At 40.3% G+C, this 23,984-nt stretch overlaps 1 protein-coding gene across 4 annotated transcripts in view; it reads right to left on the reverse strand.

Moving 5' to 3' along the window:
* Nucleotides 1-23,984, reverse strand: part of igsf9ba (immunoglobulin superfamily, member 9Ba) — an 82,113-nt gene that overhangs the window by 38,468 nt on the left and 19,661 nt on the right. For all 4 annotated transcript variants that reach the window (XM_022211581.2, XM_022211589.2, XM_022211598.2 and 1 more), the window contains exons 2-4: nucleotides 21,470-21,667; nucleotides 12,571-12,717; nucleotides 3,693-3,844 (exon numbers count right to left, since the gene is read on the reverse strand). In XM_022211581.2, the coding sequence (XP_022067273.1) occupies nucleotides 3,693-3,844; nucleotides 12,571-12,717; nucleotides 21,470-21,667 (497 nt within the window). The remainder of the gene's footprint in view (nucleotides 1-3,692; nucleotides 3,845-12,570; nucleotides 12,718-21,469; nucleotides 21,668-23,984) is intronic.

The raw sequence follows: 23,984 nt of genomic DNA on the forward strand, positions 1-23,984 counted from the left end.
AAGTGAAATTAATGTCATTGATTGAATATTCTCTGTAACAATTACCAAGAGACTATTCAAATTTTTCCAATCTGTGTTCTGTTAGCTGCAGTACCAGCAGGTTAAAGTGAACCTGACAGCAAATAAGGACCTAGTATGAAGAATATTTATGAATTTTCTGCATGGTCAAATGAATTCATGGAGGTTTGCAGATATTCCCTCAGCTGAGAAACAGCTTTTCACTTTCTACAGCCAATTTAAATCCCAAACTCTGAACAACACCTCTTCTGGAGCAGGTTAGCTTTGGAGCATCAGTTACCATGGTGACCTAGCAGGTTAAAAAAGAGCCACCGTCATGACACTGAAAACTTTAGGTTCAACATGTGTCACTCACCCATTCATCTTTCTTCAGAGTACATCTCTCAGGATTATAGATGCAAACAACAATAAAGTGCTCTAAGATGCAGCATCATGTATAGCTGGATAATGTTCTGTTTGTTTATTTACAGTAAAAAACGTTTTCTTGTCAGCAAACTCTGAAGCAATGAGCGAAAAAAGACACATATCAGCTGAACTTTAACCACTTTTAGCAAAAAGTCTGCAGCGAAACAAATAAACAGAAGAGGAAAGAGGCAGGAGAGGGAAGCGAAATAACAACCAAAGTTTCTAGTGAGTTTTAGGTTCAGTCAGAGGCCGAGCATGCTTCCACAAATTGTTTTCAGTCGGCTTGTCGTTGCCAACTAGCTCCCATGCAGGAAACATACAGTTTTAGGCTCTCAAATCCTGGGATTTTAATGTTGCTCTGAATGTATAAAAGTCAAAGAATCCAACTGCTGTTGGATGGAGTCCTTTCACTCCTACACGCAGCAAATGCAGCAGCGGTTGTAACAGTCTTTCAGGACAGTCACATGATCTGATGATATGTAATGGTCATCAGTCTGCTCTAATACTGTGTGTGCCACAGCTGAACCCAATCCAAGGTGAGGGAGGGAAGATTAAAGAAAAGGAGGAAGAGGAGGAGGAGGAGGAAGTCTGCAGTAGATAAGGTGAGGCATGAGATGAAGGCAGAATCTCAATTTCTGTCACATGCACTTCACTGGCACATCCAACGAGACCGATATTAGGTCCCGAAAGCAGCGGGGGGGCTGCTGTTGTTTTCCTGCTTGCATTTATTGTTTGTGATGTTTGCGAATACCCTTATAATCCCATCTGTCCTCTGCTTCTCCTTTGTTCTATTTAGTGTCCCTGTTTTAAGTCTTTTCTTTTCTGTGCGAACAAGGGGAAAAAAGTAATGAAGGAAAGTAAAGAGGGGACGGAGGAGGAGGAGGAGGAGGATTCCTGCTCCTCTCTAACCCCGTCTGTCACATTCCTCCCTTTCTCCATGATGTCTCCATGGATCTGAGCATGTGGGTGAGCAAATATACCCTCATGCTCGCTCGCTCTCTCTCCCTCTCTCTCTCTCACACACACACACACACACACACACACACACACACACACACACACACACACACACACACACACACACACACACACACACAGATTTCTTCTCACCAAAAAGAATGAGCTTTTCCCGATTTTCAGGGGGAGATACACTGAAAACAGGATGAGGGAAGCCGATAAATGCAAAGCGAAGCTGCTGAAATACGGCTCTCTTTCCCTTTTTCAGTGCAACATTCATATTAGGACTAATGCAATATTGATGCAGAAAGGGGAGATTAATAATGCATCAGAATGTTGTCTAATCATTTACTGACAGGACGGTGTTAAAAGGAGGTGACTGGAGGAGCAAAGAGGGGGGAAAAATGAAAGAGCAAAGGGGGGAAGCAGCCCTGAACAGACACTCCTGTATGCTCCTGTCACTTCTTCTACAGTGTATCACACAGGCAGCTGGGAAGAGTTGATAGCGCCTGCAGCAGACTGCAATATCAGTGACATATGAGAATGTGAAGGCATGCAGAAAAGGAAGGCAGCAAACCACCTTTGAGAAAGTTCCAAAAACAATCGCAAGCAGCACGGAAAATGCCCTTCAAATTCTCTCCTACTTGTTAGACACAATCTGTTCTTTTAGTAATAAGCTGATCTAATTTCAACTTTTGCATGATTAATTTCACACAATTCAGAACTTGTTGCCTTCAGCCGCCAGTGAGACGTGTAGGTGGAGAGTTCGTCTGATAGTATGGTGAGAGCGGGACGAGACGTTTGCACCTTTTAGTCGAGATGGAGCGTCCTGTGGCTGCAGTGCATCATCGCTTCTCGGAGCTTTTTGCCGCTTCTGAGTCATCTATGATGGAACTGCGTCTTTGATTTCGTGCAACTAACCCCGCAAATCTTGTTGGTTTATGCAGCTGAGACGTTTTGCTGCTATCAAACCACACGGAGGCTGAGCCAGAAATATCTTGTCATGACATCAGACCGTCTGCATTTGGGAGTTTATCAACAGGAATAAAAATCAGGCATCACCAGACAACAAAGCGAGCTCAGAAATATGAGGAGCGCTGTCAGTAGCGGCTCTTAATGTGGTAACTCAGGGTGTATTTTTACTTTTTACTGAAAACATTGCGAGACAGAAGGAGCAGCCTGACTGTCAGTCATCATGGGCTGATGGGATTTTGGCTCCTAATTCACCAAATGTCTGCAACTTTTAACTCCCTCAACCTCCAATATACCAGTGGGTTTTTAAAACATGTCCACTTGGCAAGATTACACACATTTATCAGAGCCAGAAACGGTAAAAAAAAAAAAAAACAGAAATAATCTTTCTATTTGTTACTTTCCAACAATCCTTGAAAGAATCATCTGCGACGTGCATTTCCATCGGGAAAATTTCCCCAATGTGAAATTCAAATTGTCATGTTCAACCAAAATCACTTTATCCTCTTCTGACTTATTTAAAAATGCACAAAAATAAATGATTTGCTCTCACCAGATCCTGTAAAAAAAATAGAATTCAGTGTTTTTTGATGCAACCGTGAAGTCATTTGTGACTCAACTGTAATGAACATGACATGACAAAAATTCAGGGACTTTTTAGCTGAACTGCAAATAAAAAATGCAAGTAGTAAAATATCTGCAGTTTAGAGAGTCATGTTGTTGTTTTCAGTATTGGTAAAATATGTGGACATGTGCAGTAATGTTTTACATGACTCAATTATTTTTTGTAAATTTAAAAAATACAAAAAATAAAATACTTTTTCTTTCTTTTTATGATTATGGCATTACAATTTTGTTTAAATGCACTAAATAGATTTCTAAGTTCCTTCTCCTTTTAGTCATGACAGTGTTTTTTCCATAGAGGTGAAGGACTTCATGTGGCAGTAAAAAAGGAGCCCATAGTGAGTAAAAATGTCCAAAGACTGCTGAGGGTTATCATCTTGTTCTCCAAAAACATACAGAATTCAGTCTGCACAGTCTGGAGTATTCTCACTGTTCTTACCATATGTAAAGTGATTTACTGCAGATATTTTTGTTGTTTTCGGACTTAAATCAACAAATCTCAGCCAGTTTTAAAGACTAAAGAAGGTTCTATTTAAAACTGTGCAACACAACAACAACAGAATAAAGTGGTATTAGCCTGAATGAGATATAGTCCATAACATACTATCATTACAGATGGGCTCAGTGGACAACACCATCTGTGCACAAACCCCGCTTCTATTCTGGTACACAATCATAAATTGTGGTTATTATACTTTTGTTCATTCTGTTCTTACCGAGTATTTTGCGTTGGTTGCGAGCTCCTCCCCCTCCCTCAGCCAGCTGATCATTGGTTTTGGATTTCCCTGGGCAGAGCAGCTAAGCAGAGTGCTTCCCCCTTCCTTCGCCTCCACATACTGTGGCGGCGTCGCTGTAAATGAAGGTGGGGCTGCGGAGAAAACAGAAATAGGAATTATTTTTATAATAACAGACTCAAATATATCAGCAGCCATCAGATAGATTGCCATGGCATGTTGGAAGCTTGTCGTAAGGGCCTCTCATTGTGAATGTAGGGATTTCCTTATTTTTTCCGTTAGTCTCATCAGGATGCACTGGCACAAAATTTTGCACATTCATTAATGATTCCCACAAGGCGTCAGTGAGCCTTTTCCTCTGGGGCCAACACGACAACTACTTGATATTGTGCCATCAAATCTGGTGCACACATTCACGTCTTCTTCAGGATGAATTACAAAAACTTTCATGAGCTCCATAATCATATTCTCATATCCAATACTCAGGTGTTTGACAAGATGCCTGAACAAAACAGATCACTTTAACATGAGCTTCAGCTGTACATTGTGTTAAATGCTAAACATTAGCATGCTAAATTGCAAAATGAAGATAATTTGCTGACATTAGCACAGATCAGAGCATTGCTATGACAAAAAACAGCTTCAGTCAGGCTGTTTATTTCTGTATAAGGTTCAGTTTTAATTTTAACTACAGCTGTAATGATAAATCCATTAATATATCAGTTATCAACGATTAAATGAATAGCCAACTATTTTTGTAACTAGTTAATTCGCTTGAGTAACTTTTAAGAAAAAAATAAAGATTCCAGCTTTTCATTTGTGAAAATTTTCGGTTTTCTTAATTTCTCTGTGACAGTAAACTGAATTTCTTGTGGTTATTTAAAAAAGGACATCCAAGCATTCACTCAATGCATTTTCTCACAATTGTCTGACATTTTATGGACCAAACATTGAATCGATTTAGATTAGAAGATTTTTGTTGTCAATTTCTCTATATATCCAGGACGTAGGGCTGCACAGTGGAGTACTGGTTAGCACTTTCGCCTTGCAGCAAGAAGATCCCCGGTTCAAATTCCGGCCTGGGCCTGGGATCTTTCTGCATGGAGTTTGCATGTTCTCCCTGTGCATGCGTGGGTTTTCTCTGGGTACCCCGGCTTCCTCCAACAGTCCAAAAATATGCTGAGGTTAATTGATGACTCTAAATTGCCCGTAGGTATGAATGTGAGTGTGATTGTTTGTCTGTATATGTAGCCCTGTAGCCCTGGGTGTCCCCTGCCTTCGCCCGAGTCAGCTGGGATAGACTCCAGCACCGCCCGTGACCCTAGTGAGGATAAAGCGGTGTATAGAGAATGGATGGATCCAGGACATACAGAGAAAAAGAGAAATAATCAACAGATTAATGAACAGTTTAAATAATTATCAGCCATAGCCCTAATTTGAGCTGCTTTGGAAAGAGCTGACTCAGCTTCGTGCTATTTTGAAAAATGTAGTTTACGGATTCTGTTTTATTCTATTTCAATGAAAAGTGTCAACAATATTTGTCCATTCTGTTGGTATCAATAAAGAAAAATCCAATTATTCTAATTGAAGGAGTTTTTGTCAGATTTCCTGAATCTGTCCTTGCATTTCACTGCCTGTCTGTTCAGCTCAGACTGATCCACACAACACTACAGCAGAGCGTCCTGCATAAATATGGCACATCAAAACTAACTCTAAATAAGACCAATATTTCTCCAAAAACACATCCATCGATAAACTTAATCCTCACTAGGGACGTGGGGAACTGGAGCCTTTCCCAGCTGACTTAGGGTGAAAGCAGGGGACACAATCGCCACAGGTCAGGACCGGTCACCAGTCTATCACAGGGCAACATATAGAGACAGACGCTCGCGATTCCAGAAACACAGAAATATTAAAATAAAAAATAACAACACAGTTGTGAACGGATATAGGTGGGATTCTTTTGCAGGATTATTGTATTGTGGGTGCATATTGGACAACTGTGCATTTAAAGAGTGACGGAGGCATCTCAGTAAAACTACATCCAACAGTTAATGTGCACCACTTCTGATATAGATACGCAGAAACAACCGGCCCAGTACTCTGCAGTTTTCTTCTTTAAGGCCTGCAGAAACCACTTTGCGACATCGCTGCATTTCCACCTGATGTTTCGGAGCTTCACTAACAGCCACAAGGGAGCTGTTCACCAACCCCTGTAGGCCAATAAACTGTAGCTTCCTCAGCCAGCTGCTTTCAGGGTTTCAACCTAATATATAATATTATAAATAGTGGCACTGTGTTTAGTTAAATAGGAAAAAAAAAAAGAAAAGAAAAAAGGCGCTGCTATACAAGTGGGTCACTGCTTGCTGCTGGGAGGGCTGCCATGCTTCAGACTGCACACAAGCACCTGGCATGGAATAAACAAATTGCCCAATTAGCACATTTAGACATCTGCCCATCCATATTGGCCTCTCACTCCCCAACACTCATTACATTATATGATATAGTAGATTAATGGAGATTCTAATAAAATGCACCACTGATTTATGCATCCCTTGCTCGTGCAGTTGATGGGTCAACGGCTACATTAAACGGATCACGATGCATCATTTCAGTTATTAGGAGGCAACATCGTGCCGCTGATTCACAATGAGTTTTTATTTGACGACGTACTTCGCTGATTCTCATCGGGAGCTGCTACTTTATCATTCTGCTCCAGTTCACCTCAAAATATTACACTTCTCTATGTGTATTCAACAGTGTTAGCTCTCACTTAAAGACTTCGATAGGGAAAAAAAGCAGATGAAAGGCTTCAGAATCAGAAATGCTTTATTGATCCCTGAGGAGAAATTGCATGGAAATGGTTAAATTCATCTGGAGAATGCAGGTATTGATCCCTCTACCTCTTGCATGCTAAGAAGTGCTCTACCATTTGAGCTAATTCGACTCTTACATAAAGCAATGCACGATTACAAAGCAAACCCATGTACCTTGACCTTTTTGGCTCTACACAGAAATGTAATGTCTAGGTGGGGCTTCCTGCTCAGCTTCAGATTACTATGAGCTGCTAGCAGTTTCACCAAGAAGAGATCTCACCTCCACATTACACCCATGTTTCAGCACAGGCATAAAAAATGAACCAAAGTTTGTAAAGCAGAACATGCTGTCTAATCTTTCCCACCTCATTAATCATCTCATGACCCCTCACACTGATGTCGGACACTTTGAAGAGGCCTGACCTCAAAGTTAATAAACACCAAAAAACTGAAAATGGCTGGTTATACGTTACTGCATCGGTATTATTAATATTCTAGAAATATGTCGCGCTCATGAAATCATTTCTGCAGATTTCTTTACTTTAATATTCAAATTTATCTGATTATATTACTTCTGTACTTTTACCTATGAGGAATTTCAAAAATTATAACTTTGAGTTCTATTTATTTTATTTTTTATTTTATCTATTTAGTTTTATTTGATCCATTTATTTTTAAACACTGTAATTATTCTTAATATTTTTGGATTGATATTTGATTACGCATAATGTTTTTTATTATTTTACTAATAGTGCTTTGAAGTATCTTTACTGTTCATTCATATGCAGGTTTCTTACTTGTGTACCTACATCTATTTTTTTAACTCATCTATATTGTAGACAAGGAGTCCATAAGTCATTGAACTACAAGTTTAACATACAGGTTCAAAAAACAACAACAAAAATAGACATTTAAGTGCAAAAAATACACCTAAAATACTGTAATTAGTCATATTATTTTTGTCGCCATTTTGTTTTGCTAATTGTGCCTATTAGTAATTTATTGTTCAATTTTGTGCAAGTTTCTTATTTGTGTGCCTATAAGAACATAAGTCATTGTATTTAAACATTTAAAACACAGGCTGAATTTAAAAAAAAAGACTTAGGTGTAAAAAAAGTATAGATCTAATATATTGTAACTATTTCAAATATTTTAGGATTATTATTGTAACATTGATAATGTTTTTTTTTATTATTGTACTAATGCTTGTAAATATCTTTATTGTTCATTCATATGCAAGTTCCTTACGCATGTGCCTATATCTTAATTTGTTTCTATTGTAGATGAGAACTCTATAAGTCATTGTATTTCACATTTAAAATACAGACTGAATGAATAAAAAATAAAAAAATATAATCTAAAAAGCAGGACATTTAGGTGTAATGGGGTCTTTATACTCAGCGGTATTGGTGCTTCCACTTAGGTAAAGTACCTGAGAGCTTCTTGCACCACTGTAAGTGCTGTTATTAATTCTAATCCTATTTCATATTTTTCTCAGGGGATTGAGCGTCAGCTGACAGGAAATAGGTGGCACACACGGCGGCGCTGGTGACAGCAGCAGGTACTTTGGTCAACCTGGGATTTGTTTCACACCGTCAGCCTCGGCTCGTCACAGAAGAAGTGTCACTACGGTTGGGAAACCTGGGAGATGCTCCACAAAAAAAAGTGAGCTGAGCGTCAAATTTGCGGCCTACTTACAGCCTCTCTTCATCAATTATATACGTTAGAAGTTGCTTGAAGATCCCACTCTCCCGCTGTTCTTCTCTGAAGACCACACAGCGCATCAGCAGATGGCCTGGATGTGGAGACGCAGGGTTCGGCCGGCTTCAGTTTGAAGGCATACATTTTCTGCTGTTTGCTCGCAAGAGTGTGTCTGCATCGTTTTACTCCCTCGCCTGGTTTTTCTTTTCTTTTCTCTGCTCCGAAGAGAATACGGCTACATAGAGTACACATTTTTCATTGATTTCACATCATCAGCTTCAAATGTTTCAGTGTATCTGTTACACAGAGAAGAAAGAGGCACTCAAGGACACTTTCCTCCCTCTTCTAATGTCAGCACACTCCACAATCTACATTATTATATTTTGACATTAAGAGAAGAATGAAAAGGGACTCAATTTCTCTCCCTTCTTCACTGGCACATTACCATCCAGCTTTTCTCGTAGTGCAAAATGAGATGAGGCTTTGACATTAGAAAATCACAAAAAAAACACTTCATGGAAAGATATGGCAGACAACATTTTGGAGTTAGGCCTCTAAATTATTATTTGACCACAAAAATTTTTCAAGTTCACTTGAATCATTTCCATTCACCTTTGTAAAAACAACTGGATCAAGCTAACAGAAATATCTTATTTCCATCACTACTTCCATATGATTTCCCCCCTTCTTCTGCTTTGGTTTAATGGCACCAGTTGTTTATCTGGAGCTGCTTAACTTCCAATATTCAACCAACTACAAATGAGCATCTATTCACATGAATGTCATGGATTTAAGTAAAAAGTGAAACTCCACAGCACTACCTGGGTACAGTTTGGTTTTAGGCAAAACGAAAAACAAGATTTGCAGCAAAAAAAATGCAAAGCAAAGATGCTAATACCACTAATTTTAAACTCTAATTTTAAAGGCATACGATGAACAGAAGAAGACAAACTGTAATCACAATTATTTGATACTTAAATGTTGACTAAAATGTCATGATTGGACAGCCATTGCCAGCTTCCAGACCGTTTTCACTGTTCCATTTGTCAGCGCAAACATCAAAGAAGGAAAGGTTTAATTCTATGTTTCAATTTAGAAAAAAAAATAGCACTTTATAAGAGTTTTATTCATGTCTGTGTAGGACACATGCATGTCCAACAAGTCATTAATGTGAGCAATGTAGGGCTAAACACAAATGAAAAAACTCTACCTATATTGAAACTTGCACATTCAGGTCTCATGTGGTTCTGGAGGATGATGGTTAGCATCAGCTCCGCTACACTGGCCACCGTAGTCACAGACAAAGACGGATACAGACGGGGAATATATGGAGCTGACATTTGGGCCACAGTTGTCTCGAGCAAATGGGACCGAAATGCCACCCATCACTAACCCAGCAGCACAGCGCTAGTGTTGAATTCTTTATGTTTACGCTTAAAATCGGGTGAAAATGACGGCGTGAGGAGCGTGTTTCGATGTCAGAAAATGCTGCTGATGCCTGATAAGTGAAGAAGAACAGAGGAGATAGGACTGGTGACAGAGAGGAAAGAGGAGGAGGCGAAGGAGGGAGGATGGAGACGGAGAGTGGCCTTAGTGTCTTTTTCGGGCACAAGGCCTTGCCATCTGACACCTGCCACTGAGTGGGCATGGATTCCCTGTCCGCTTGGCAGGAAGTTAAGGCCGAGCAAACAGGAACTCAAAGGAGGAGTGTATGCAAATACCAACGGCCAAAGGAAATGAGTGCCCTTAGTGTCTGTGTCTGGGCCAGACGAAAATGGCACCTGCTTCCTTCACAGACTCCCATTTAGAGGACAACAGTAGCATAAAGTCTTCATATGAGCTCCCCTGTTAGATGTCTAGACACTGAAGCTGAAAGTTCAATGACTGTCTGTCTATTATTAACACCACAGCCCCAGAAAAATGAAATATTTGTACTAGCTAACTACATCCACCTGCTTGAGGGTGATTTGCAGGGTCACAGCATCACTACAGCATCCGATACGTACATTAGGTTAGGTAAAGTGCTATCATTTAAAATGCCAAATATATATGACATTCAGGGATATTATTAGTTCTGCTGCAGCCTGAAGAGCTCAGTTTCTGTTGAAAGGCCTGTCAGGAGCGTAGAGCAGCAGCAAAAGGAGGAGGGAGGGAGCGTTTAAGAGCGAATATTGATGAGGCAGCTACAGAGATGCAGTATTCCTGCACAACAAGACATCCATACACACACGCCTACAGACGTTCACAAACTCCAAACATCACGAGAGTGTGCAGGTGACGCTCGGCGGCGGAGTACGACCGATTCAAGTCCAGCCAGCAAACTGAGAACTCACTTAGTCAAACACGCAATGAGACGCTTTCATGTCATGCACACACCCTAACGCAGAGCGTAATTTGTAGAGTACAAATGCATGCAAAAGAAAACATTATATTCTGCGTTGATGATAACGATTTATACAGATCAGCATTTTTTTTTATTCCGGAGTGATTATGCGGTGCAATGGACTTAATAAATGGTTCTTTACACAGCATTTCGAACACAGCACGTCGTAATCATTTTTCAAATAGGAGAATTGCCTCTATTGTAAACCATACGCATGATCAAATTGAATATGCACGAGTTTCACGCGGTACTCATAAGTTCGCAGCCCAAAAATATACATGCGAATGAGCCTGACAGTACTTTGCACCCAAAGTCTCTCTCTAACAACACAGAGGATTAAGGCTTTTTGAAGTTAGAGACCTGTGAAGCTTTAACACAAGAAAATCACCACTTTTAGAGAGAATATTTCATTTTTTAATGCCTGTGGAGAAAATATTCCACCACTAGTCGCCCCAAAGCCAAATAAGAATTGCAGATGAGGGCAATAACGCTATAAAATTAAGACGTGCTGCTGCAGTTCTTTGCTGCATCTTTGCTGCAGAACGTATGCAAAGTGTTCCTCATATGAAACAGACACGAGCCTTGAAAACATGAAACACAAAGGCATCATCGTCTGTGGTGCTCTGCAACAATACGAATACACGCCTCACACAGGATTCTCTGAGCCACTGGGGCATTCCTGGGAAATGCAAAGGTGCAGATTTTTTTTCCGCCTGGTCATCAGTTTGATAGCTCTCAGACTATCACAGACGATCCCAGCCGGAACCGCCTTAAACTAGCCACAATCAATCCTCCTCTAACCAGCCTCTCATCCCTTTTTTACCCGAGGCCTTTTGAAAAGGAGCTGCAGGAATGATCTAAAACAGAGCCTCATCTAAATGACCTGATAAAAACCTAGAAAACCATAAATTATCATTAACAGACAACAGATCAGGGAGTCAAGGCTTTGAGCTGAAGATTCGATGTGACTCAAAGTTTGTTTGCGGCAACTTATCGAGGCCGTTATTTTGTAGATAAATTTCATTAGAAGATAGAAGAAGATTGTAGTCAGTAAAAAAAAAGGACAAAAAAGGGAAGAATCAGCGTTCAGCGAGTACACATGTTCAAAGCTGGCTTAAAGAAAGCTTAAATATTTAAAGCAAATTAGGGGAAAATAATTAACGAAGAATTGATTTTTCTATATACAGTGTCAGGAGAGAGTAAGGAAAAGAAGTGTACTGCAATTTCCAATTTCCCAGCGATGTCTTGAAATGTCTTGCATTGTCTAAAACTAAAGAGAAGCTGTGATAATACGACAGAGAACAGCTACAATTTTTACAGTTACGATGCTAGAATCAGAAAATGTTGTAGATTTTCCATAAAAAAGGTGAACAAAACAACAAATTTCTTAAAACCTGACAACACTAAAGAAATATTGTACTTCATTTTAAAACACTAGAAGGATTTGATGATAAAAATCCAGGTTATAACTGTAATATTGTAGGTAAGGATCATTAATAATGATGAAAAACATTTAGTATAATGCTTGATTCAAAACACCCTCACACACAGACGGCTGTGAACACCCCAGACACACACTTGTTCCTATTTTACTGCGTTTTATTAGTTCACCTGAATGAGTTCCATACATGCACAGTCTATATATTTCACACATGCACACAGCCAATCAAATTATAATGACCCATTTTGGTTTTTCAGCCAATACTTTTGGCCTTCTAGCAGCGAAACAGCTCAACAAATTAAAAGCTGCATCCACACAGAGCTTTTGATTCCAAAATCGATGCCACTCAGACCCTAGTGGACCTTCATGTACTCACAGACGCTGAAACCGAAAAACTAGCCTGACAAACACCAGATTATTACATACTGAGATTAAGAGTGTGACGCACAGGTTTTTTTCCTTCTTCATTCACACCCACATGTTTCCAGGTCAGAGAGGCTGCTTTCCCAGATGACTCACCATTGACTGTGAGGTGCACCCAGCTGCCGTTGTGGAAGGTGTCGAACTGTTGCTCCAGCATCAGGACCCTGCACTCGTACCAGCCCTGGTCCTCGGAGCGCACCGGATCAATCTGCAGGGAGGCCTTCCCGTGCAGAGAGGCTCTACCTGCAGACAGAGGAGGGGGGGAAAACACCACCATTAACCACTTCAACACTGTAAAATTATCTTCTAAAGATACCTACAGGCTCTTTTCCAGCACATATCACACCCAGGAGCTTTGCCGGTCACCACAAAGATCCATCATAGCAGCTGGGGGTTAAGTGCTTTACTTCAGGGCAGCAACTCTGTCAGGATGTGGGTTATCTTTCTGCATTGATAAATAGCCCACAGGTCACACAACTGTAATATATTTTAATTGTGCAACAGGAAATAATGCACAAAACACAGCCCTGCGCCACCCAATCTTCCTTTCTCCGTAACACAGACTTTGAACTACTAGTTATTCAAATAAGCACAAGCCTATTTGGATGCACAAAGTCCAAGTCGAGCGTGAAACACAAATTCATTCTTTAGCTCTCTCTCTTTTTTAAAGTACTTATTCCTATTCAGGCTGTACAACAGTCTGGAGCCTTTCCAAGCTGTGAATGGAAGGCAGGAAAACACCCGGGACCGGCTGCAGTCTCTCATAGAGCTAACAGAGACAGACAATCCCTAACACTTACTGTACATTCATACCTACAGGCAATTTGGAGCCTTTCAGTCAGCCTGACTTGCAAGACTTTGGACAGTTGGAGGAAACACATGCGGATATGAGCAAATCTAGAAACCCCTTGAAACTGATATTAATAGCAAAAACAATGTTCATAGACTTACAAGCAAAACAGTTTTCAAATGCAGGGAAATCTGTGCACAACAAGGCTCTGTCTGGATATAACGACAAAATAAAATGTCCTCACAGACACATCTAAACCTCAATAATCAACACAAACACACTGATCAGCCACAAAATAAAACCACCCACATGTTAAGTGAATGACATGGATCATCTCATCACAACGCAAGGAAACCTTCAGATCCTGGCATTCATGTGGAAGACATTGTTGTAGAACAAGCACATTTTTACCTGGCAACAACACACCGAGATGGCATGTGTCAAAGTGTCATTATTTCAGTTACAGGTTTTCTTTTGCTTCAACTGTTTTTTTCTTCTCGCTTTTGACTCTTGTCCCATGTGTCCTTTCTCTGGTCAATCACCCCAAATTTTCTCTGTTATCAAAGTCTGTTAATCAAATGTGTTTCTAAAAAAAAACATTTGAAGTGAGAAACAAGCCATGCTGTTGCTCAGTGTGTCCTTATTTTAGATCGATAATGGTTATTGTAAAAGTTTCCAGAGGCAGCGGATCATGTTTGATGCTAACTATTTGCATAAATTAGCCAAGACTTCAGCTGTATACAAATGAGGAGAGGGCAGAATACACTGCACAGCTGCTCACATACACAATGAATGGAAAGCACTAAAGTGACAGATGCAGTAGACATGTACCATTAAGGTGGAGATCAGGTTTAGGATGTGGTTGTCTACTCCCTTCTCCCCTGCTGTTGTTGCACCTTCAGCAAAACTCCAGCATTTGCTCCCTCATACTTTGCTCTCAGTTTAACCTGCAGCGTTCTTGTACTTCAGGTTCCAGTCCTCTCTCTGCCAATAAGTTGCACTACCAAACTCTAGTCGGCAACTCGCCATGTCAGACGCCATGTTCACCTTCTCCATCTCAAGCAGCCACCATACTGAGAGCCACCAGGCATCTAGTGCCATGTATTTCGAGTAAAAGCCCTCTGATCTCTGGTTTTCCCTCTCTATTACAAAGACAGTCTGTAATAAAACCTGTTAAATTGTGAGCAGAGTTTGTGTATTGTGTTTGGGTGCAGAAAAAACATTAACAACAACCCAATGACCATCCACCACCATAAAAATTGCTCAGGGTCCCAATCCACTCGACAAAGAGCCCAAGACACTGACTCGGCCTCCCAGTTTCCAAGATCCCAATCGGATCAAGCATCTTGCTGGAAATGCCTGAACAAGATTGATCGATGGAGGCATCACCCTGCAACCCACAGGACCCAAAGGATCCACTGTCAACACCACAGGACATCCCTAGAGGTTCAAAGGTCTGGCGGATCAGAGCTGTTTGGTGGCACGAGGGGAACCTGCACAGTGTTAGGCAGGTGGCTTTAACGTTGTGGCTGACTGGTGCATAGAATCAGGTTAAGCTGTACGAAAACTGTAGTGCAGCAGATGGTTGATTTAATGTTCACTCAGTGAAACAGCAAACATTACCCGAGCTTAGTTCGCATACAAGCACAATTAAACCTCAAAATTTGGACACAGTTAAGTGCAGGAATATTTTTGTGTTTTGTTTTTTACAAGATATAACATGTAACTTAGTGTATATTAGAGGTGGTTTTATACCACAATGTTTGCTTCTCCTGCCTCCAGTCTGTAAGTTAACATTAAACTATTAACCTTCTGACTGTAGCTTCATATCTAACAGACCTCATCTGTTGACAAGAAAATAAATATACTCCCCCAAAATGTTAAACTATTCCTTGAAGTGATTAAATGTCACAATATTTAAACATAAATGAACACCCATCCAGCTTGAAATATTAAGAATTTATGCATGAAACTGCCTGGGAGCCACACCTTAGCTGAATTAAAGTAGTTGGTGTCACAGTGGAAAAAGCCCAGCCTTCGACTTCACAGAAGTCATATTTCTTATAAAACTTCTCCATCCCCACCTCTTTTTTTCTTCAAGGCTGGGGATAAATTGGAATTCTAAAAGGAGGAAATCACAAGGGATGAGAGACGTTCAGGAAACCAGGCATGGTGAAATCTTCAGCTGCTAAGCTGTCTGTCTTCAAGCCTGCAGCCCGCTGCTCACATGGCTGCCTCTGACAGCCCAACAGACTACAACACTCGCTTCTGCTCTGTCTGACGAGTGTTCGGAGATGGAGCATTTTTCCCAACTTTGATGTGTAGATGTACTGTAAGCACTCTTTCCTGTTTCTTCAGACTGAATGTCAGGCAAATATATTGACGTTGAGGGCGGGCTGAATTGCTCCACCAGCACAGTGTAATGCAATAGACAGACACCCAACCCTGGGATTGCTGCCGTAGTTTGGGTAGCTAAAAAATCTGACATTTTTTTGTTAGCAGAAAATCAATACAGCAAAGACGAAGCGTGAAGAGTGAGGACTGCAGTCTTGCAGTAAAAAGGTAGCTTGTCTTTAAAAAGTCAGGTCTATTTTTGCCTGGGCATTGAAGTGCTGAGTGGGGCGGGTGGTGGCGTGAAGGGTAGGGATCAACCTCAGCTCCCATTTGTCAGGGAGTGAGAGGGTGCTGCTGTAAACAGAGTTAACAGCACTGTATCCACGTCAGGACAGGCCTCCTGGGCATAGACCACTTACACACTACAGGCTTCTGTCTACGGTGGAAACACAGCAGCTAACACCTTGTTCAGATCACATCACAGGCTTGGTCAGATAGGGAAGCTTTGAAAAGGAAATGTGACAGTGTGAAAAAAAATGGCTTAAACTCAATGACCTTCAATTATAACAGTGAAAAAATGCATCTAAATGGTAAAGTTCATATTAAATTGTGAATATAGTATAAGAGCTTAAGCAAAGATTTTTAATTGTGCCTCTAGCAATTGAGCAATTGTTACCAGACACCTTGACTTGTTAAAAGGTAAAAAAAAAATGGCACTGCAAGAATTGAATTTCCTCTTTCACTCTTTATATAAACCATATTAAGTAATGTACTCTATAATAAAGAAGAATAATAGAGATTTTGGACTCCATATGAGCTACACAAAGGGATTGGTAGCAAAAAGAAGCATAAAAACCCTAGCTTCTGTGGTAAATTAAGTCAAATTTTAGACTAAAACAGACACTACATATACAGATTTTGGTGAATGTGATTGGTTAAATCACATATAATTTCACATGACTCAGAAAGAACACTCATGTCAGCCTCCTAGTTGTAGTTCTCAAAGATATTGGGAATTTGGTAGCAAAAATTCTGCAAATTTGCCACTCTTGCCACTAATGCAGTCAATTTAGCTCATTTAAAAGGATTGATTTCACTTCCTAACAAGTCATTCCAAATACAGAAATTCAGCAATTTAAAATGAGAGCTGCAACCATTGATCTATTAGTGGCCAACGAGCAAATTAATTGGCAATTACTTAATAATCAATTAACTGACTTGTGCAACATTTTTAGAAAAGTAAACTGAGTATGTTTGTGTTCTAGGAAAAAAAGACATTTTGAAGGTATCAACACTAAATTGATTAATAATCAACAGATTACTGAAGAACAAAATACTAGATATTATATTGATGTAAATGGTGTTACAACAGGGTTCGAAGTTCAGGTGATCTGGAATAATCTGTGACTACAAACAAGCCGGAACCACACGAGAAATTTCTGGTCTTTCTATCTGCTGACATTATAAAACTAGTAAAACAGGGAGTGTTTTTGAACACAGCACATTAAACCAGTTTTTGCTGCATTTCTAGCAAAGATTGAGAAAACCATGTTTAATTCTGAGTTTTAAACTTTCATATATTATTCCAAGATGGTGCATTCTAGCATTGCAGTCAAAACAGACAAATAACCTAAATTTGGTCTTTTATTGTGACACATGGTTGAATTTGTCAGAGTGTAAACAGCTATTTAGCTTTATTTGTAATGAACTGAATCAAATTAATCAGAGCTAATGTTGGTATTTATTGAGATGCACTCTAAAGCCTCTGGTTCATGGATGTCTATGTCATTCTTTTTTTTTATTTTGAAAAATGGTCATCAGAAATTGCAGTTATTATCGACTTGGGCTGGCACCTGCAATATGAGGCTAAACTGCGCTTCCCAGGTTGCTGCTTTACAATAATCATTCCATTTTTCTACAAGGAAATGTAAAAATGTCTAAATAGCCTATTGCAGCCAACGGTGCAAAGCTAACCAGGAACTGCAAGCAACTCAACTCCAGAGAGGAAAAGCAAATCATTATTAACTCCCTGTTTATTTTAACGTTACGAAAAATATTGTGGCATTTTGCATGGAGTCTGCAGCCATCTGCAAATGACGATAATTACATTGCGTACACATCCGTATTATTCATGTGCAGGCTGTGGCTAAACTTGGTAGCGAGAGAGATACGATTTAGCTTCCCAACAGCCCAAGCGGGAGGATCTGACACTAAAATTTCACAAGCTGCACATCTGAATTATTGATTGCGTCTTTGCAAGAGCGGGCACAAAAATAGATGTTTTTAAATGTTATAATTTCCATATAGCCGCAGGACAAACTGGCAAAGTGATCCGGGGTAGCAGGGAGATATGCAACGCTTCTCATTTTGCAGGGAATCAGACACGGAAAATACACAGCTGTAATGAGAACATGTCTTCTCTTAAATCTGAATAAAATGAAGTAGAAACTGAACAGCAGTAATGATCACTGACCCAGACAAACTGACACACTGACCCTGGATGGATTCCTGCTATCTGCACGGTGAAAATGTCTGGATACTGTAAGTACAGTGCTCACTGATAATCATCCCTGTTTCTGGAAGCAGCTACGCGACGGAATAATCACACATTTACTCTGTTCATCAATTTCATTCCTACTGAGTGGTAACAGTTCATGGGGATAGCCCAAATGAGCTCTGAGACCGCATGGACCCATTAAGCACCCCGACGAGCATCTCATAAACTACAGTCCAGTGTCATTATCACACTGTCACCATGCACATGCAATCCCCAGAATACACTTTAATCTATGTAATGAGACTGGCCATATTCATGTTGCATCTGTTCGCTGGTAATTCCTCAACAGTGGACTTGACGCCACATGGCAGAGGCCCACCAGTGGAGACCAAGTGAGCACAGCAGAGTGTTGAAAAGTGCTGCTCGTTCATACCCTGCTGTTAGTCGGGAGGTTAAAGTAAACAATGAAACGCTTCAGCAGCTGCAGCATCTACTGTAGCCACTACAAGAAGAAGAAAAAGAAAAAGAAAAAGAAAAAGAAAAAGAAAAAGGAGGGCTCCCAAGACAGCGAGTAACTGCCAAAGGGGGTTCTTTGCAGTGAAAAGCCTGCAGGGAAGAGTTCCCAATAAATTTACTGTTATTCACACACTTTTCTCATAAATAAAAACACTAAAAAATTTATTGTGTCCACATTTAGGATGTTCGAGCTCAATCCTCCAGCTTCTGCCTTAATTTCACAGCATATTAGCAGGTGAGGCAGGAGTTTTGGGAGGTGGGAACAGGAAGGGACAGTTCTGACCTCGTTCTGACAGCTCTACATCGTCTCTCAGACACTGAAGCAACATCAGAAGAGCCAATTTCCTGCTTTAAGGGCTCAGAGTAAAGGCAGCTGCAGACAGATTGTCTAAGCCAGGAGATGGAGATTTTAAGTTTGTGTGAAAATGTGCGTATCGCCCCAATTTTAATACTGTTATAATCGATATTTTTACATCAAAAGTGAAAGGAAACTCTGCGGATCCTTGTTTAGGCTCAGAACTTTACTGTACTGGTTTCTTACTGCTTTTAGAGCCACAAAAAGCAGCTGTTTGAAGCAAAAATCCCAATGTAAGCTCCTTCCCAGCACCAAACAGCAAACAGACACTGGAAACAATTAGCTGCTGAACTTACAGAGTCAAACCATCTCTGACAACTGAGTACATGTCAGCTGTTGTGCTAACAGCATGTTTCCTCTGCCATCAGACAATAAATTCCAACAATTTGTTGGTTATAGCTTCATAAAAGCAATGATTTTTATGCATTATTGCTATTAGGTTTATTTCTTTATCTCCATTTTTTTAAACTCAGAGTACACAGAGTTTCTGTACAGTATATGTGGCTCTGTGGTGCATTGTCACTGTAGTGTGTGGGATGGCACATACGTACAATGCAGTAGTAAGTTGCTGAGACACAGTTATTTCCCTCTATTCACTCAGACGCAGCAGATGTTCCTGCACAGCCATGTTCGAACACACAGAAATTGCAGTTCAAGAACCAGAACGGTCCGTAAAGGTGCCCAGGCCGTTCTCCAGCTACATAAAGTCCTCAGTATGCTGTACTTGCCTTCTGCTTAAAGCCCAAACAGCTGAAGTACATTGTGAAGGAAAAACACTCTGGATCATGCTGAAATTGCAGGTCAGTCTTCTCAATGAAATGGGATTTGTGCTGCAATCTATTTAAAACTGCTTGTCAGAAATGGTTCTGCTCTCAGCCAGAAGCTAATAATTAGGTCTGCAGCAGCGCAGGAAAATCTATATCCTGTGTAATCACAGAAATGTTTATGAATGATTAGAGTCATGCAGCTAAACTCCCTGATGTTTTTGTAGTAATATATTACTAAAGTAGTCGTGAGTTTGATGGAGTCACAAGGATAGATTTAGTAGGGTTTGAGCTCCAATTTTCACATTATAGAGCCATATGTATCAAGGTGCTCACTTGATCGGTTGACTGATGACATCGTCACTAAACTAAAGTGAAAAAACTTCAACAAGAGAAAACTAGAAGCTCTGGTTTTTATTGTGTATATTTTTAAAAGTCTGGAATTTTGAGAAATACAATAATTCATTTTTATGCAGAGTTAGATGAGACAATAGCACTAAAACTCAGAGAAACAGCTACAAAGGTGACAACATTTACCTTCTACCACTTTCAGCTCAATAATTATCACCTCATATGTTTGTTTGCTTTGTACACTTAAGTGTCAGAAAGACGCACCGAGACTTTATGAAGGATTACGTGAGTGTTAAGTTTGCAGGCATCCAGCAAAAACAATAGAAAGAAGAAGAAGAGAAGAAAAAGTTAGAACTTGCCACCATTAAATTGTGTTATACTTTGTTTTTTGCACAAATGAGTTTTAATATACTACTAAACCAAATTTATATATGCTAGCAGATGGATTTTTTATGCCAGACTCATTATTTAATGCTGTTTTTCCAACTTCTAAGCTAGCCAGCTGGTTTTAACTTTATATTTATCATACAGCTGTATTAATCGTCCACTAGGGATGCACCCAGCTCAGACTTTTGTTAGTTGACTTGGATTTGGTTTTAAATGAAGAATTGACTCTTTCCCCCTCTTTTTTCATATCTGCCAGTCAGAAAATTCACTGGCATGAGCTTCTGTGATGATTTCAATCCCACTGACATTATCAAATGTAGCACAGTAATGGGAACATCTTTTAAAGCATTTCAAGGTGCCACTGCCAGCTAGCCCTGCTAGAATATAGTCCTTCACAATATAAATGCATGCATATATATGATACTAATTTTTTTGTTATTTGTCCTTAATATGATCTCTGTGCATTTTGTAAACTTCTGTCCTGCTATTGTAATGCATACTGACCAACAAACAACAACAAAAGACTGTTTGGCTTTAAGAATCCCCGTCAGCTCGTAGAAAGCAGCCCTATTTTCCAGCTTTGTCAAGACACACAAAATATCGACCTATTCCTATAAATATGTGCAAAAATGTATTCAGGCTTAGTAAAAAATTAAAACCTTTTTCACATGTGCTGAAATCTAGCTAAGAACTACAACCAGGTGAGTGGCTGGTGTAGCTGTGGATTACACGTGTTCTAGTCCTCTTTTGTGTCCTTCTACTTGGTTATTGTTTATCAGCATGTAGTGTGAAATTCTGTTGTCAACTTGTTTCTGCTGCAAGGTCAACACGACAAAGTCTTGTGGATTTACTGTACTTGGCACCGGAAAAACTCATCCAGAGATGCTTCCAAGTCCTCATTAATTCAGGAAGTTTTAGACCAAATCTGTTGCAGATGTAACAATGTATCTGTATCCTTTCACGGACGGATTATTTGCTTTATATTGTCCACATCATCTTACCAGTGTACTCAGGATCCACATGGGGAGGGTAGAAGCGGAAGTTGATGAAGAAGGGGATAGGCACTCCAAACTTGAACCACTCCACCACATAGGGGGGCTGCTGGCCGTCCAGGGGAGGGGACACGTCACACCCCAGGATCACGCTCTCTCCAGCGCGAGCCGTCACAAACCGGGGCTCCTCTCTCACTCCGTGGGCACCTGGAGGGACAAAGATGTAGCTTTAAAGACAACCAAGAAACTCTAATGGAGTCTGACAAACAAGATGCAGGAAAATTCTCGTGCTCAGAATACATGCAGACCAAGCAGGAATACGTCAAGTCATCCAAGACTAATTCACAAACAATAATCAGGCAGTAATTAAAGGTGATCGACAAAACAAATGGATTGAAACCACTTCTTATTTAACTGTACATTAAGATCAAAGTGCACACTCTTAGCGGTCATCGTGCACATGGGTAAACCCTCTCCTTTTTATCAGCTTCCCTCATCCCATCCTCCGATCGTCATCTGTCACCTGCATCTGTTGGTGAGTGTTTTGTGGCGGTGCCATACTGTACTATAAATGAGCTGCCAAGAGGCTCCATTGATCATAGCTGGCTGCTGCTCAGATGAGCTTTACTATGAGCACCACCAGGCCTGGCGTTTAGCCATGAATGTCCAGGCACGCTGCCGAGCGTTGACCTATCAGATGACTCAAAGGTCGGCATACCTGCCTCAGCAGAACGCTCACTCTGAGAATGGATTTTCTCCAGCTGCCACCCCCGCTTTCATTGAGCTGGCTGTGTCTCCACCGTCAGAGCAAGCATGACTACCTGCCCTCACCCAGGGGGAAAATCGCTTCAGGGATCAAGAGACATGCTGACGTTTCACTCCAGAGAAACACCAGCTGAATAACTTAACGCTTTCATTAGCAGCACCATTTGCATTATCAGGGGTAATTTATAGGTAGGAACAAATACGTGAGGACTTGAGATATTATGGGATCAAGCTGCTACTGTCTGCAATGATGTTCGACCACCATCACTGTTGTGTAACTGTGACCTGACTTTTCAACTGCGTGTACTGAAATGAGCACCCAAATGTTTTCACGCAGTTGTTCTGTCTGAAAAATAAAGCCTTAACTCCTCCCCTACAGGCCATATGCACCACTTAGTGATTGTGTTTACCAGTTTAATCTGCATTATCCTGTGACAGAGTTAATCCACTTTATTCATTTCAGCCAGCACAGATTCTAGACTGAAAGAGGGCTGATTTAATCAAATTACACTTTTTAAAGTGGAGATATGGTCTGGCCGTTACGGGCCACAGTGTTGGAATCTGCTTTGCTATTGTGCCTCTCTAATAAAAGGGGGGAAAGAGCCATGTTGTGCTACCCTGAGCTCTAATGAGAAACACAAAGTAAATGAAACGTGACTCAGTGAACACCACATGACCATTTAACTTCTCCTGTAGGTCTCTGACAGAGCAGAACGAAAATACAAGGAACCTGAAAACAGCAGATTACAGTACAAAAAAAAAAATCTGACATGGGAGCTGATTGACAACTACAAGCCACAGAAGTTGTACAGCAGAGACGGAGTAAAACGGCATGTCAAAATGCATAAAGATTGCTTAGACTGAACAAGAGGAGAGCTGCTGTGCGGCCCTGCAACCTGTACAACTATGACCTTTCAATGTGCTTCTGAGGAAACCTGTCCAGCTATAAGCACAACAAAATCAGAAATCTGCTCAACTAATCTTTACAGGCTTGCCCAAAGCCTGAAATTCACACCTGAGCGCGCTCCATTGCAGCCTCATTTATAACAACTTTAAAAACGATTAGAATAACCCCATTTCAGCACTGCATGAGGTGCTTGTGCTGAGGCATGTGACATCAAGTTTACTTGAAAAGTCCTATTTAGGAAACAAATAATAAAAACTAATTCTGCATCACTGAACCACCAAGTGCTTTAAAGTAATGGTTAGATATTTTGGGAAAAACACTTAAAGACTAGAAACGGGAGAAACTGCTAGCCTGGCTCTGTTCAAAGGTAGCAAAAATTCACTTATAAGCACCAAGCTCACTAATTAACACATAATATCGTTGCTTTGCTTGTTTAATCCGTGCAAAGGTTAAACAACCTTCAGGTGCTGGTAGGGTTGTATTTCTTCTCTGGTGAAGTTGAGTTCACTGGCTGTTCCCTGTAGCTGTATTCCTATTTATTCTACACACACGAGACTGGCATTGATCTTTTCTTCTAATTTAATGGGGGGGGGGAGCAAATTAACCATATTGCTCTAAAGGTTGGGTATATATTTAAAGTGTTTTACCTCAAGAAAAACAAGGGAAGATCTACAATAAATACAATTTTATATCAGGTTTTCTTTCAAAAAGTATCAAAATGTAATTAACAGGCAATGAAAAGGTGCATCAGAGATGCAGGAGTCTATGAGCAGCTGCTTTCAGGAGACACCTGATCGAGGGACAACAGATTATGGTGTCTTTTGTTTTAACTTTTAAGCACTTGAGCTCTAT

The sequence above is a fragment of the Acanthochromis polyacanthus genome, chromosome 13 (assembly GCF_021347895.1).
Source record: "Acanthochromis polyacanthus isolate Apoly-LR-REF ecotype Palm Island chromosome 13, KAUST_Apoly_ChrSc, whole genome shotgun sequence".
NCBI lineage: Eukaryota > Metazoa > Chordata > Actinopteri > Pomacentridae > Acanthochromis > Acanthochromis polyacanthus.